Here is a 13,462-nt window from a genome sequence, read left to right on the forward strand (position 1 = left end):
AGCCACAAAATATGGAAAAAGCTGCCAAGGTCTTGTTTGCATTCCTAACATTTCTCATCATAAGCTCTCCTTAAGGCTCCTTTTATATCCCAGGTTCTGACCAATTTTCCCACTACATCCCAGCAGGTGACAGCTGGGGGAGGAAGAAGGAGGAAACACCCAGTGGAGGATTGTTGGGAGGTGCCAGATGTAAAAAGAGGGAACAGAGAAAGACAACTGAAGCAAAATGGAAGAACAGCATTGGACCACCTGCTTCTCAGCATGGTGATGTCCATAAAAATGGAATGGAAAAAACAATGCAGAAAAAACCAGAAAGAAGTCTGCAGCCTCTGAATAGGAAAAGCTTCAGTTCTGAACCAAGCTTGCAGCTTCAGTGGAAAGAACACACAGAAGAGAAATCATATACATTTTTGGAATGCGGAAGGAGCTTCAATGAGAACGAAAAGCATAATACACATCAAAGAACCCACACAGAAGATAAACCATATAAATGTTTGGTATGTGCAAAGAACTTCAGCCGGAAGGGAGCTCTTATTGTACATCATAGAAGTCACACAGGAGAGAAACCATATACATGCTTGGAGTGTGGAAAGAGCTTCAGACAGAAGGGAAATCTTAATGTGCATCATAGAATCCACACAGGAGAGAAACCACATAAATGCTTGGAGTGTGGAAAGAGCTTCAGTCTGAAGGGAAATCTTGCTTTACATAATAGAACCCACACAGGAGAGAAACCATATACATGCTGGGAGTGTGGAAAGAGCTTCAGACAGAATGAAAAACTTTCTGTACATCAAAGAACGCACACAGGAGAGAAACCATATAAATGCTTGGAGTGTGGAAAGTGCTTCAGCAAGAATGGAATGCTTACTGTGCATCAACGAACCCACACAGGAGAGAAACCATATAAATGCTTGGAGTGTGGAAGGAGCTTTAATGAGAATGGAAAGCTTACTGTGCATCAACGAACTCACACAGGAGAGAAACCATATAGATGCTTGGAGTGTGGCAAGAGTTTCAGCCAGAAGGGAGCTCTTACTTTACATTGTAGAATCCATACTGGGGAAAAGCCATATAAATGCTTGGAGTGTGGAAAGCGCTTCAGCGAGAATGGAAAGCTTACTAGGCATCAAAGAACCCACACAGGTGAGAAGCCATATACATGCATTGAGTGTGGCATGAGCTTCAGGCACAAGGGAAGCCTCACTTCACATAAAAAAACCCCACACTGAGGTGAAACCATATAAATGTTCGGCATTGGAAAGAGCTTCAATCAACACACAATTCTTAATGTGGAAATGGACAATAATATATTTGTGTGTTTGAGTGTGAGAGTGTTTCTGTTAAACTGCTTTTAAAAAGTTGATTTTTCAAAATGAAACAAGTCACAATTATACAAGGGTCCATACCAGTGTTCCGTCTTATTTTTTTAATCAGTGAGCAGAATAAGTTTTGTTCTGGGTGGCAGTATCAAGGCAGTGTGCACACATCTTCATTATTATGTTGCTTCTATAGATACAACACACACACACACACACAGAGTCCATTTGGCTCAATATAAATGCGCCTCTAATAAACCCAAATAAAAGTCATAAATGTACATTCAGCAATCAGTTCAAACATCATAAACTAAAAAGCCAAGGAAGTATATGTGGGCTGCAATGACTGTAAACTATTAAATAGATACTTTCATAGAACTACATCTGAACTGAAGAATGTTGTTCACACTTTATTCTATAGGAATGTAATGATTGTAGTCAACATATATTTTCCTTTTTGTATTATTGCATGTATAATGGTAGAGCATCAGCATAACCTTGACATTCTAGGCACCTTAGTAACAAACAAAATGTACCACATTCATGCGTAATTGAAATCCCAGTAGGATATTTGATTTAATACATAGGATAGATTAAAGGGAATTTAAAGAGATAGTTTTCAATGGGATAAAATCCAGCATTGAAACACTTAATTTTAAAGCAAAATAGAAACCGTTCCATCATTTTTGAGAACATCTAAAACAACAAAATAATGTAAGTTCTTCTTCAAAAATACAAAACTTGGAAGAGTCAGAGCCAGAAGTCAGATAGATAGATAGATTTTATTTCAGTCATTGACCAGTAAGAAGTCAGTTTTATTAAGGTAACAGAAGCACAGTGTGAACAACAGTATTTGGCAACCTTAGCAGCACCAAAAATGCAAACAGTTCCTCGAAACTATACAAAAGGCGCTGAACAATTAATGGCTATCACACAATATACGAAGGAAGAGGGAGCCTAGGAAGCAAACGGGAGATGGGGAAAGGAGTCAGAGAGAAAAGGAGCACACAGCTGGGAAGAGAAGAGAAGATGCTGTGGCCTGCACTAACAGGCCCGGCCTGGCCAAGAGGCACCTGGAAATAGCACTAGCAATAGCACTTACATTTATATACCGCTCTATAGCCGGAGCTCTCTAAGCGGTTTACAATGATTTAGCATATTGCCCCCAACATTCTGGGTACTCATTTTACCGACCTCGGAAGGATGGAAGGCTGAGTCAACCTTGAGCCCCTGGTCAGGATCGAACTTGTAACCTTCTGGTTACAGGGCGGCAGTTTTACCACTGCGCCACCAGGGGCGTAGTGGTAAAATGTCGGGATAAAGTGCCCTGTGGCACCCCTCGGCATCGAGAAGGCCTCAGGAGTCACCAAACACGCTGGGGATAGGCCCCTCCGTGGCACCGCCACCCCTGATAGTTGTGCAGCCGCTTGTAGAAACCGCCAGGGCGGAGCCCCCCACTACAGAGCTGCTCCTGATGCTTCCCCGCCATGTCTGTGAGGGCTGCTGCCAGAGCCCCCCAACTCTGTCTACAACTGGCCGAAACCGCCTAGGCCTCTGGCCTACCCAAAAGAATGCACACGACAGGCTGCACGTCACATCCTGCCTGGTTGCGGGCAGAGGCTGGAATGCAGGTGAGGATGGGCCAGCCGTTTCTGTTCCTTCTGCCTCCCAGTCCCTAGGAGCCCAGGAAACAATCCGTCCCCATGTGCCTCATGCTCCATTCAATACATGGGGGCAGCTGCCACAAGTCATCATAGGCAATGCTGAATGTAGGGGGCAGTGTGGAGGGTGGAGAAAGCCTGTAGGCCACCTCCAGCCTTAGAGGCAAGGTGCCCCTCATTACCAGTAGGGGTGTGCACGGAACCGCCAACTGCGGTCCGGCACTGGGGTGGGGGGTACCTTTAAGAGCGGCGGGAGGGTTTACTTACTCCTCCCGCCACTTTCCCACTGTGGCGCCGTAATGTTAAGAGTAATTGGGGCGGCAGGATACCTCCCTGCCGCCCCTTCCCTGCTGTTGCTCTAAACAATTCCCAGTAGTCCTTTGCGCGCGCAAAGGACTACTGGGAGTTTTTGCAAGCAACATCGGGGAAGGGGCGGCAAGGAGGTATCCTGCCGCCCCAATTACTCTTAACATTACGGCGCCACAGCGGGAAAGCGGCGGGAGGGGTAAGTAAACCCTCCCGCCGCTCTTAAAGGTACCCCCCACCCCAGTGCCGGACCGCAGTTGGCCGCCCCAATTACTCTTAAGATTACGGTGCCACAGCGGGAAAGCGGCGGGAGGGGTAAGTAAACCCTCCCGCCGCTCTTAAAGGTACCCCCCACCCCGAACCGAACCACCCAAGTCCGGACCGGTCCGGGCCCATCCCTAATTACCAGTAGCGGGGGGGGGGGGAGCAACAGCAAGAGAGAGGGCATGCCCTCACCTGCCTGATCCAGCAGGGCTGCTGTTATGTTCCCAGGGTGACTTTCCTTAAAGAGGATAGGCTAAGAAAGGCAAGATAGGAATGGGTCAGTTAGGGTTGTGAAGACTAGTGTGGTGTGGATGAGGGGTTTCAAAGCAGCACCATAAATGCAAACAGAACTAAAGAAGAGAAGAGCTTGCGGTAGCAAGGATGAACTGTCCCCTTTGCTAAGCAAGAGTCCGTGATGGGGCCATAGTTCAGTGGAAGAGCATCTGATTGCACGCAGAAGTCATGGCTGGTTCTGGCCCACTGGGGGATTTGAATTGTGCTGTGCACCGCAGGTACAGCTAGTCTTGAGCTAGATGCACCAATCTTCTTGACTCTGCTTCCTCTGTCTCTGAGACTAGTGACTTCAGTGTTGTGTTTTGCTGACAGGAATGTGTTTAGAAATGTATGCTGATCTCTGTGTAACCTTTCTGTCTAAAATAGGCAAGTTGTTGTTGTTGTTTTTACTGCTGTCTCTTGTTCATGGCACAACATGCCTACAAAACCAAGGGCCAGGTTCAGAAGGCAGACTGAGAGTGGGAAGGGAAGAGGAAGGTTGGAGCTGCATCTCAGCCAGGCCAGGGTTAAGCATTTGCCTTATCCATTCCTTGTTTGAGGACATAAGCCACATGTCTTGCCAGGGGCTGGAGCCGAAGGGCAGGAGCGAAAGCACTCTCGCCCTGGGGCTCAATGTCTGAGGCTCTAGGAAGAGTCGACTCCTGTGCAGAGCTCTGAGTTGGCAGCTGCTGAACTGGCACACAGTTCACACTGGTACACAGAGGCAAGTACTGAAGAGTTTGAGGATGTAGTACGGCCAGGAAGGAGGTAACTGCTGTTCACTCTGCATGAAGGTTTGCAGCCAAGTGAGGCTACCTTTACTACGACTACTACAAATATTTATATACCCCTCTTCAACCAATGTTGTAATGGAAAGCCCATCCCTGCACGATCCACACTGATCCCCCTGCTAACTGAGCAAAGAGGCACCTTTTTAAGGTGGTGATTCTCTTTATTTAGCAGGGGAAGAGCAACTAGCCCCATCAATCCCCTTCACAGCACCCCTGTAGTGGCTGTTGCTGATGTCTATCCCATGTTTCTTCTTTAGATTATGAGCCCTTCCTTCCTTCTTCCTTCCTTCCTTCCTTCGTAAACTGCTTCGAAACTTTTGTTGTAAAGGGGTCTATACCAATAATAGCTACTCCAGCGGGGATTCAAACTCAGCCCGTGGCTCTCTCAATGGCCTCTCTACCCCACTGAGCTGTCTGGGTAGTTGGCTTCTTATTAGGTACAGCCACAAAAGCACACTGGCAGGGATTTGAACTTTGTATGAGCACTGGCATTCTTAAAGCTGAAACAGCACCCCCCCCCACACACACACCTGCCTTTTTAAATTATTATTTTGGTTTGCTTTGTCCAGTGTAATTGGGTCTCCCCACCAAGCACCTTCCACACCAAAACCTGCCGAGCTTCACCAAGCCAGCTGTATCATGTGCCCTCAGTCAGACCAAGCTCTGTCCAGAGAAAAGGCAGGGGATAACCACCCCACACTGCCTAAATGTAGGACCAATCGGTGGGGCTGGGGGTGGTGGAACTCAGCCTATCAACAGGCACTGGCTACCAAGCCCAAAGTCAAAGCCCATATGGGCTGCCCTCCTACCCTCTTAGCAATAATGAGAGGGAACCCCCCCACACACCTTTTCTGTGGGCAGCAGAAATAGCAGGGGTGGGGGGCAGGCTCACAACCCCCCAGGCAAACTTATCCCTGTAGTGATTTGGAGCGCCTCTGCTGCAGCATGTGAGAGCAAGGCTTGCTCTGGCTGTACCTCAGCTGAGCTGAGAAAACACTGCCTCCACTGCTGACGGACCCATGCAGTCTAGCTTCTCCTCTCCCAGGACGCAATACAGGTACCCTTTGAGACAAACACAGCCTCTAGACTGGAGGAAGGAAGCATCTCCAGTCCGGCAGCAACCCCACGGAGGTCTGACCAGGTTGCTTTCCAAAGCCTGACTGAGCAGGAATGGAGGAAGGCCCAGCAGAAGAAGCATGCTAACCCCTTCCATCTTCCACCTCCAACTGAATAGCCCCAAAGCCACGTGCTTCATTCTAACAGAGGCTGGGGCAAAGAAGCCTTGCCCCATACAAGCCGAGGTGAGCGGCCACATTTGAACAGCATTTATTTTACTCCAAATACTTAGCAAAATCTTAGCGCACTTATCCAAATCTTCTCATCTGCTCCAAAAACCTTTTTAAAAAATTTAAATTAACTATTTGAGAACATTTTCTAGGCACTATGATACCTAAACAAAATTAGGTTCTTATTCAAAATTATCATATCTTATTCTTATCCATACGATTCTTCAAATCCAAAGGCAAAGCCTCTGATTTATTTTAATTAATTGAATAACCAGATACAGAACCAAACCCTTAGATTAATTAAGGTTAGGAATGGGGTATCCTCACCAGATTCCCCTTTGCAAGTAATGCCACCTGAAACAGTTCAATTGAATGACCAGACCAGCCGGTCAGTTTGACCGAACTGGTTCGGCACAACACGGTTCAATCGATATATTTATTTCTCCTAGGCGTTCCCGTCGCTAATCCCATGTGTGGCAGCTCTTGCAAGAAGCGAGAGACGGGACGCGGAGAAAGCGGCCGCTGGGATGAGGAGGCGGTGGCAGTGAGCCCAGACTGGCCACCAGGATGAGGAGGTAGCGGCGGTGGCCAGCTGCCCAGGCTGCCAGGATGAGGCGGTGGCCAGGGCACCAGGAGGAGGAGGTGGCGGGCCTGGCTGCCGGGATGAGGAGGCAGCAGCGGCGGGCCGGGCCCAGCCACCAGGATGGGGAGGCAGCGGCAGGAGGGGCCAGGGCCGGCTTGAAAGCTGGCCAGAAACCACAGCTAGGGGGCGGGACGGGGGGAAGTGGGCTGGGTGGGCCATCAGAGAAGCAGATGCTCTGCGCCCTGCCCAGCTAGTTTCTATTTATTTCAGTTCGAAGCAAGCTGTGTTATGGTTCGGTTTGCACACCCCTAGAAGATATTATATTTTGTTGTTGTATCTGTTTCAGTTTAGAAGCCAACATTTCTCACCCTGACAATTTCTCTCCTCACTCCCCATATTTTTTGTACAATTTAACAGAAACTCAGTCTCCAGTGCATATGATTTATTGAGTCCATGCTTTATTTTATTCTATTATTTATTTTATTTGTAGACCACCCCAAACCCCAGACCACCCCAAACCGTGATCCACTTGTGGAACGCTCTGCCTCAGGATGTGGTGACAGCCAACAACCTGGATGGCTTTAAGAGGGGTTTGGATGACTTCATGGAGCAGAGGTCTATCAATGGCTACTAGTCGGAGGGCTGTAGGCCACCTCCTGCCTCAAGGGCAGGGTGCCTCTGAGTACCAGTTGCAGGGGAGTAATGGCAGGTGAGAGGGCATGCCCTCAACTCCTGACTGTAGGCTCCCAATGGCATCTGGTGGGCCACTATGCGAAACAGGATGCTGGACTAGATGGGCCTTGGGCCTGATCCAGCAGGGCTGTTCTTATGTTCTTATGTTCTCTGTCTCTTAGCGAGCAACAGACTTTTATACAACAACGCTCATGGGAGGGTTGTGTAGCATACCAAGTTAATGGCATCTTGGCCTTTTTAACCTAAAGACTTTATAATAGATTTTTATACCTTTTAAAAATAGGATGCATATACTATAATATGACTCCTTATAAAACTTTTAAAACCCTTACAAGAGCATAACATGGGTCTAAGAACAGTTATATCTGCAGTATATTATCCATTCTTTTCTGAATCCGAATTCATTAATTTTAGTATAGTCCGAGAGCTGCCAACCTCTTGTTTCAAATAAGTTGTTTATGTTTCCAACGTTTCTTATCATAAGCTCTCCTGAAGGCCTCTTTTCTATCTCAGGTTCTTACCAATTTTCTCACTTCATCCCAGCAGGTGGCAGTCAGGGGAGGAAAAATGAGGAAAAACCCAGCAGAGGATATTTGGGAGGTGCCAGATGGAAAAAGAGAGAAGAAGAGAGAAATGGAAGTGAAGCAAAATGGAAGAACAAGATTGGAACATCTGCTTCTCAGCATGGTGATGTCCATTAAAATGGAATGCAAAAAACAATGCTAACAACTACAGAAGAGGGCAACCAAGATGATCAGGGGCCTAGAGCACCTTTCTTATGAGGCAAGACTACAACACCTGGGGCTTTTTAGTTTAGAAAAAAGACGACTGCGGGGAGACATGATAGAGGTCTATAAGGTTATGCATGGTGTGGAGAAAGTGGAGAGAGAGAGATTCTTTTCCCTCTCACACAACACTAGAACCAGGGGTCACTCCATGAAATTGATTGCCAGGAGGTCTAGGACCAACAAACAGAAGTACTTTTTCACACAATGTGTGATCCACTTGTGGAACTCTCTGCCACAGGATGTGGTGACAGCCAACAATCTGGATGGCTTTAAGAGCGGTTTGGATGACTTCATGGAGGAGAAGTCTATCAATGGCTACTAGTTGGAGGGCTGTGGGCCACCTCCAGCCTCAAGGGCAGGGTGCCTCTGAGTACCAGTTGCAGGGGAGTAATGGCAGGAGAGAGGGCACGCCCTCAACTCCTGTCTGTGGCTTCCAGCGGCATCTGGTGGGCCACTGTGCGAAACAGGATGCTGGACTAGATGGACCTTGGGCCTGATCCAGCAGGGCTGTTCTTATGAGTTTTAGTGTACTTTGTCTGGTTTTATCTCACACACACACACACACACACACACACACACACACACACACACACAATGAAGGGTGGCATAGGAAGCTGATTAAAAAGACTCTACCCAGGGCTTCAGAGCATTGTCAAAAGAAAAGATTGGAGCTAAAGCAGTGCGAGGCTGCCTGATCCACAGATTGTTTTCTTGTACTTGCTGCAGTTTTGGTGGTGGCAGAAAACTCAGAGTGGATATGACCGGACAAAGGATAGAGTCCATATGACGCCCACTTTGTTAAAAACTAAGTTGGAGGAAGGGAAGTGTGTGAGATGTAGTTGCAGGCTCCAACAACGGTAATATTGGAAGACTTGGGAGAAATATAGAGATTGCTCACCACGTTGCAGTACTTTGGTGGGTCAAGGTATTGTCCTGCTTTGGCTTTTGGATCTCTCTCTCTTTCAAGCATAAGTCTAATCCCCCATGAAAGTCATCTCATTCACTGGCACATCTGGTGGCAGCAGGGGGCACCTCCCTATTAACTATAGCACTACTCCCGTCATGGTGAATTTGTATATAGTGCCTTTCAGCAATAGCTCTTCTGACAGTGGTTTACATAGAAAAGTAAATGATAAATAAATAAGAGCCTTGCCCTTGTCCCAAAAGGACCAGTCTGAAAAGAAACATAAGGTAGGCACCAGCAGCCATCATGGGAGGGATGCTGTCTTGGGGCTGGATAGGGAGATATGCACACGCTTTCCATGAATATCTTGTGGTGGCCATGAGTTCCCTGAGTTAAATAGATGCATTTTGGTGTGTTGGAGATGAACTTCCAGTGCATTGACCTTTTGCACCAACTGTCCTAATGACCACTAGGGGCATTGGGAGTAGAGACAGTGAGTGAGGGTCTCCCTATCTGTCCCTACTCTATGACCCCGAATTGACTCAGCAGCACTTCCTGTGCTGAGTCACAATCCTTCCTTTCCTCCTAGAGAGCAGATGGAAACATCTCTCTCTCTCTCCTTACCTTTCCATTATGTAGTCCTTTAGATTAGATATAGGTCTTTCCTATCTAAGTGTATTTAACCAATAAATGTTTAGTGTTTAGTCATACAAGGATCTCCATGTCTTTTCTGTAAATAGGTGCAGTATCCAAATCATCCTCTGCTACCTACTCTGTAACTGGTGTATGCTCATTCCTTAGTGCTCTGCTGTTTTACCTATTGTGGGTAAAAATCAACAACCTCTAACATTTTGTGAAGAGGTTAGTCCTGTATCTATCGCCAATACACTTAACTGATCCCCCTTTCCACTCACTTCGTAACTTTTGCAACCTTAACTCTTTGCTCCCTGAACCCAGCAATCTAGTTCCTCCCTTTTCAGTGGAGAAGAAGAACAAAGATCAGAGAGGTAGAAAAAGACAAGAGACACACAACGACCACTTCGGGTTCTTGTTGGACTATCGTCCTTTGCGGGCCATACGCATCCTGAAGAGGGTGGGAAATTAAGAAACTATCTTCCTGCTCTGTGATGCTTGGTCTCGGAGAGGAAGGGAATTGTGGAAAGCGGTGGGATCCTGCCCCGTTTGATGCTGAATGGAGCATTTCATGGGGGGTGTTAGCTGAGAAATCAACACTGAGTCCGGGAAGGTGAAGGAAACTAAAAGGTTTATTTGTTTCACAGTGCTGAGGACGTCCCTGGTGCCTCATGGCCAAGATCCAGGGAGCGTGCCTCTTACAGACTAACAAGAGTTTATAAAGATTTTTCTTCACCCCTCAGCATCTACATTCATCCAATCACGATATAGAAAGATTTACATACTTCCAGAAAAGTTCAGGAAATAGTTTACAAGAGTTTTCTACAAGCTCAATTTCTAATGACTTGAGTCCCTTTGGTATGCTCACTTATCTTATCTACTAGGGGCTGCTAGGGCCTCTTTCAGCTGCTGTTGGATTTTAACTAACGGCCAACGGCTTATCTCAGTGAGGCCCAACACACATTCCTAAGGAGGGGGTTCCTGCTCTTAGCTCTAGCCTAATACGAGAGAGAAGCACCTACTTGCTTCAAACATTTGCTCTGCATACACAAATGTTATGGCTTATGCCCATGTCACATCTCCCCCCTTAAGAACCTTTTAATTATAAAATTTAAGGTTCTTCTTCATTGGCAATTTTCATATACATAACATTTGCATGCATTTGGGCTACATTATGCATCATTCGCTGGAGGTGATTAGTTATACATTGCATCAGGAAAGGAGCACAACAGATGCATAGCAATACAATTATAAAAGGTCCCAACAAGCTCATTAAAATTCCTTTAACCCAATCAGTTCCCGGTAACCAGTTCCAAAACCCTGCGAAAGGGTTTGAAATGCCCAGGTTGTTATTTGTAATCAAAGACTTTAGGTGAGTGAGCTCGTCTTCAATCGTGCGGTTTAAATCATGATAGTGCACCTGACAGCCAGAGGAGCCTACTACAGTACAGAAACCCCCACTTTTAGCGAGCAGAAAGTCTACTGCAAATCTGAGCTGCATTTGATCCTGGTGAAGGCCCTCTAGTTCCTCCTGGAGGTCTCGGACTATCCGGCCAGTAGCATTTATGGTCTTCTCTAAGCGGCAAGTGAGGCCAATAACAGAGTGCCGGTTCTCTTGTGCTATTATTCCCGGATAAGAACCAAGAGTCAGAAGTCCAGTAATCGACCCTGCCATAACCCGCCCTCCTGTAGATCCCTCAGAGAGCTGAGAGCCCACGATGACCTCATCTTGACACTGCGTCCCCAGCACGTCCCTACGTTTTCATTGCGAGTCGGAGCGGGGTGCTATTGGCGGCACGACTTGTACTGGAAGCGTTAAGTAGCCCACTGCCGCGCACAGATACTGGCCAGGATGATAATTCGTGGCAGTGGAGTTGAAGAAAAACCATAAATTGGGGTCCTTAATTTGCCATCCGCTGCAAATGGAGGCCCCGGAGAGCCCAGTCAGGTTGGGCATGAACATGGGGAAGGAAGTGTACAAATCATCTAGGGAACCATTCAAAATGGTCATATTGAACACATAGGAGTTATTATATTCTCCATGCAAGTAAAATCGGTCAGTGCACCCTGAATAGTTGCCTGCACCTTTCCTCCACTGGTCCATCATTTTATAATCCTTCCATTTACTATCCCAAACGCCAGAATTATGGCAACAGAAACAAAGACCTGGGAGGGCACGGCGATATCGTAGAAGACGGAATGCCGTTACATTTAGTTCATCTGGAGGGTCAGTGAATAGCATGGATCGTTTAAGGTTCTGCAAATGTCCTACAATAATTTCTGGGCTGTTGATGGGGGTAGGTAAAAAGGACAGATGGGATACAGACAGAGGGTGCTTATATATTAGGGAGACATTGGTTCCATAGATATGAAACATATAGTACGCGTGCCGAACCCATATATTAGGGTGCGTTACAGAAGCAAAAAGCAAGGCAATAGGCATGTGAAGAAGGCAAAGAATATAACTGAACAAAATACTTTCCATGGCGATGTTCGTTGACCCGTGCGATGACGTGCCTCTGTTTACCTGGTCAGAGGTAGCAGGGGTATCTTGCCCCGTGCGATGACGTGCACCCGTTACCGGTAGGGTGTAGCAGGGGGTTCTTCTTTTTCTTCACGGCGTCTTCTGGATCCTATTGATCCGGAATTTAAGTCCCCCCTTATGTTCAATTTTCCAGTCCTCCGGGGGTTCTGCTCTTTTTACTCTGGTATGATGTATCCAGGTATTCCTTCGATCTGGGGAGGAACAATCCTTCTTGGAAAGACAATTCAAGGCACTGTTGGTTGCAAACCTGTTTACTTGAGAGAAAGACAGGCAAGTGAGTTGCCAATTCCCTCCCCCCCATGTAGGGACAGCATCCTGAGACTAAGTCTCTGGGTGCCAACCGTTAGCACAAAAGGAAAAGTCAAGTTTTCAAGGCAAATAATACAAAGGATGGATAAAACCTGAGGCTATTTTCAATTTGGTCTTTTGGCATTTTTTCTTTTTCCAATTTATATTTTTGTTTTCCTGCTTGCCCTGGGCCCCCCCTTTCCCTGAAGACCAGAACAGGGGATGATGTCTTCATTTGAGGCTTGGTGGCCAGGCGTGAGGCTGTGTGTGGGGGCTGGTGCTTCTTGGAGGCTGGCTGGCTTGTGTTGTAGGCTGGTTTTTGATCACGAGAACAAAACAGCAATCCTGGGCAATAGCAAAGCAATAAAGTCAAAAAGAAAAAAGGCATTCACATTTTTCACCCCCCTTGTGAGTTTGGGGTTTTGAGGAGGCATTAAAGCCTTTCAGGTCAATCACAGTCACTGCTAACAAAGTCCAGTTTCCATGTGGCATCTCACATTCTCTTCTGCATCCTGTTTTTCCTCTTTACAACAACCCTGTGAGGCAGGCCAAATCATTTGAGTTGTAGGCTCTGTGTCGCCCAGCAAGTGTCTTGGCTGAATGAGGATTTGGACTCGGGTTTTCCCGGTCTTAATCCAGCACTCTAACCACTGCACTACGTTGGCTGACAATCATACTTACAGTCCTTCGTCAGGGCAATCAATCTCCATCCAGTATAACTGACTTCATCGTCAGTAACGTGTAGATAGTTGTGGTGTCCCAGTTCTCCATCTTTAGCCTCATAATGAACCAGTCACTGATGGATTCAAGTTTGGGTTTGACATTTCTGTAAAGTGAAAACAACCTCTCGAGACAAGGAAAAAGATAGCCCACACAGTATGTCCAGTGAGATACTATACCTTGGTAAAGCAGGATTGTTTACTACACAAATTACACAGGCTGTTGCCACATGTTCTGCAAAAGGGTACATCCAAGAGGCACAAAAGTGTCTTTGTATTGACTAGGGAAAAAAATCAAAGGATTGGTTCTGCAATAATTCCACATCCATCTGCTGTTCTTTACCAGCCATCCTCTTCTAAGTGCGCCCCCCTGCTGTGGTGCAAAGTCGATGTCCTTTTTTTTTTTTTT

General features: G+C 46.7%; 1 protein-coding gene across 1 annotated transcript in view; it reads left to right on the forward strand.

The window, feature by feature from the left end:
* The window catches only part of LOC128346286 (zinc finger protein 420-like), a 57,496-nt gene that overhangs the window by 18,753 nt on the left and 25,281 nt on the right, over positions 1–13,462 (forward strand). The window contains exon 6 of the mRNA XM_053299428.1: positions 124–1,146. Coding sequence (XP_053155403.1) covers positions 124–1,146 — 1,023 coding nt within the window. The remainder of the gene's footprint in view (positions 1–123; positions 1,147–13,462) is intronic.

The sequence above is a fragment of the Hemicordylus capensis genome, chromosome 2 (assembly GCF_027244095.1).
Source record: "Hemicordylus capensis ecotype Gifberg chromosome 2, rHemCap1.1.pri, whole genome shotgun sequence".
Taxonomy (NCBI): domain Eukaryota; kingdom Metazoa; phylum Chordata; class Lepidosauria; order Squamata; family Cordylidae; genus Hemicordylus; species Hemicordylus capensis.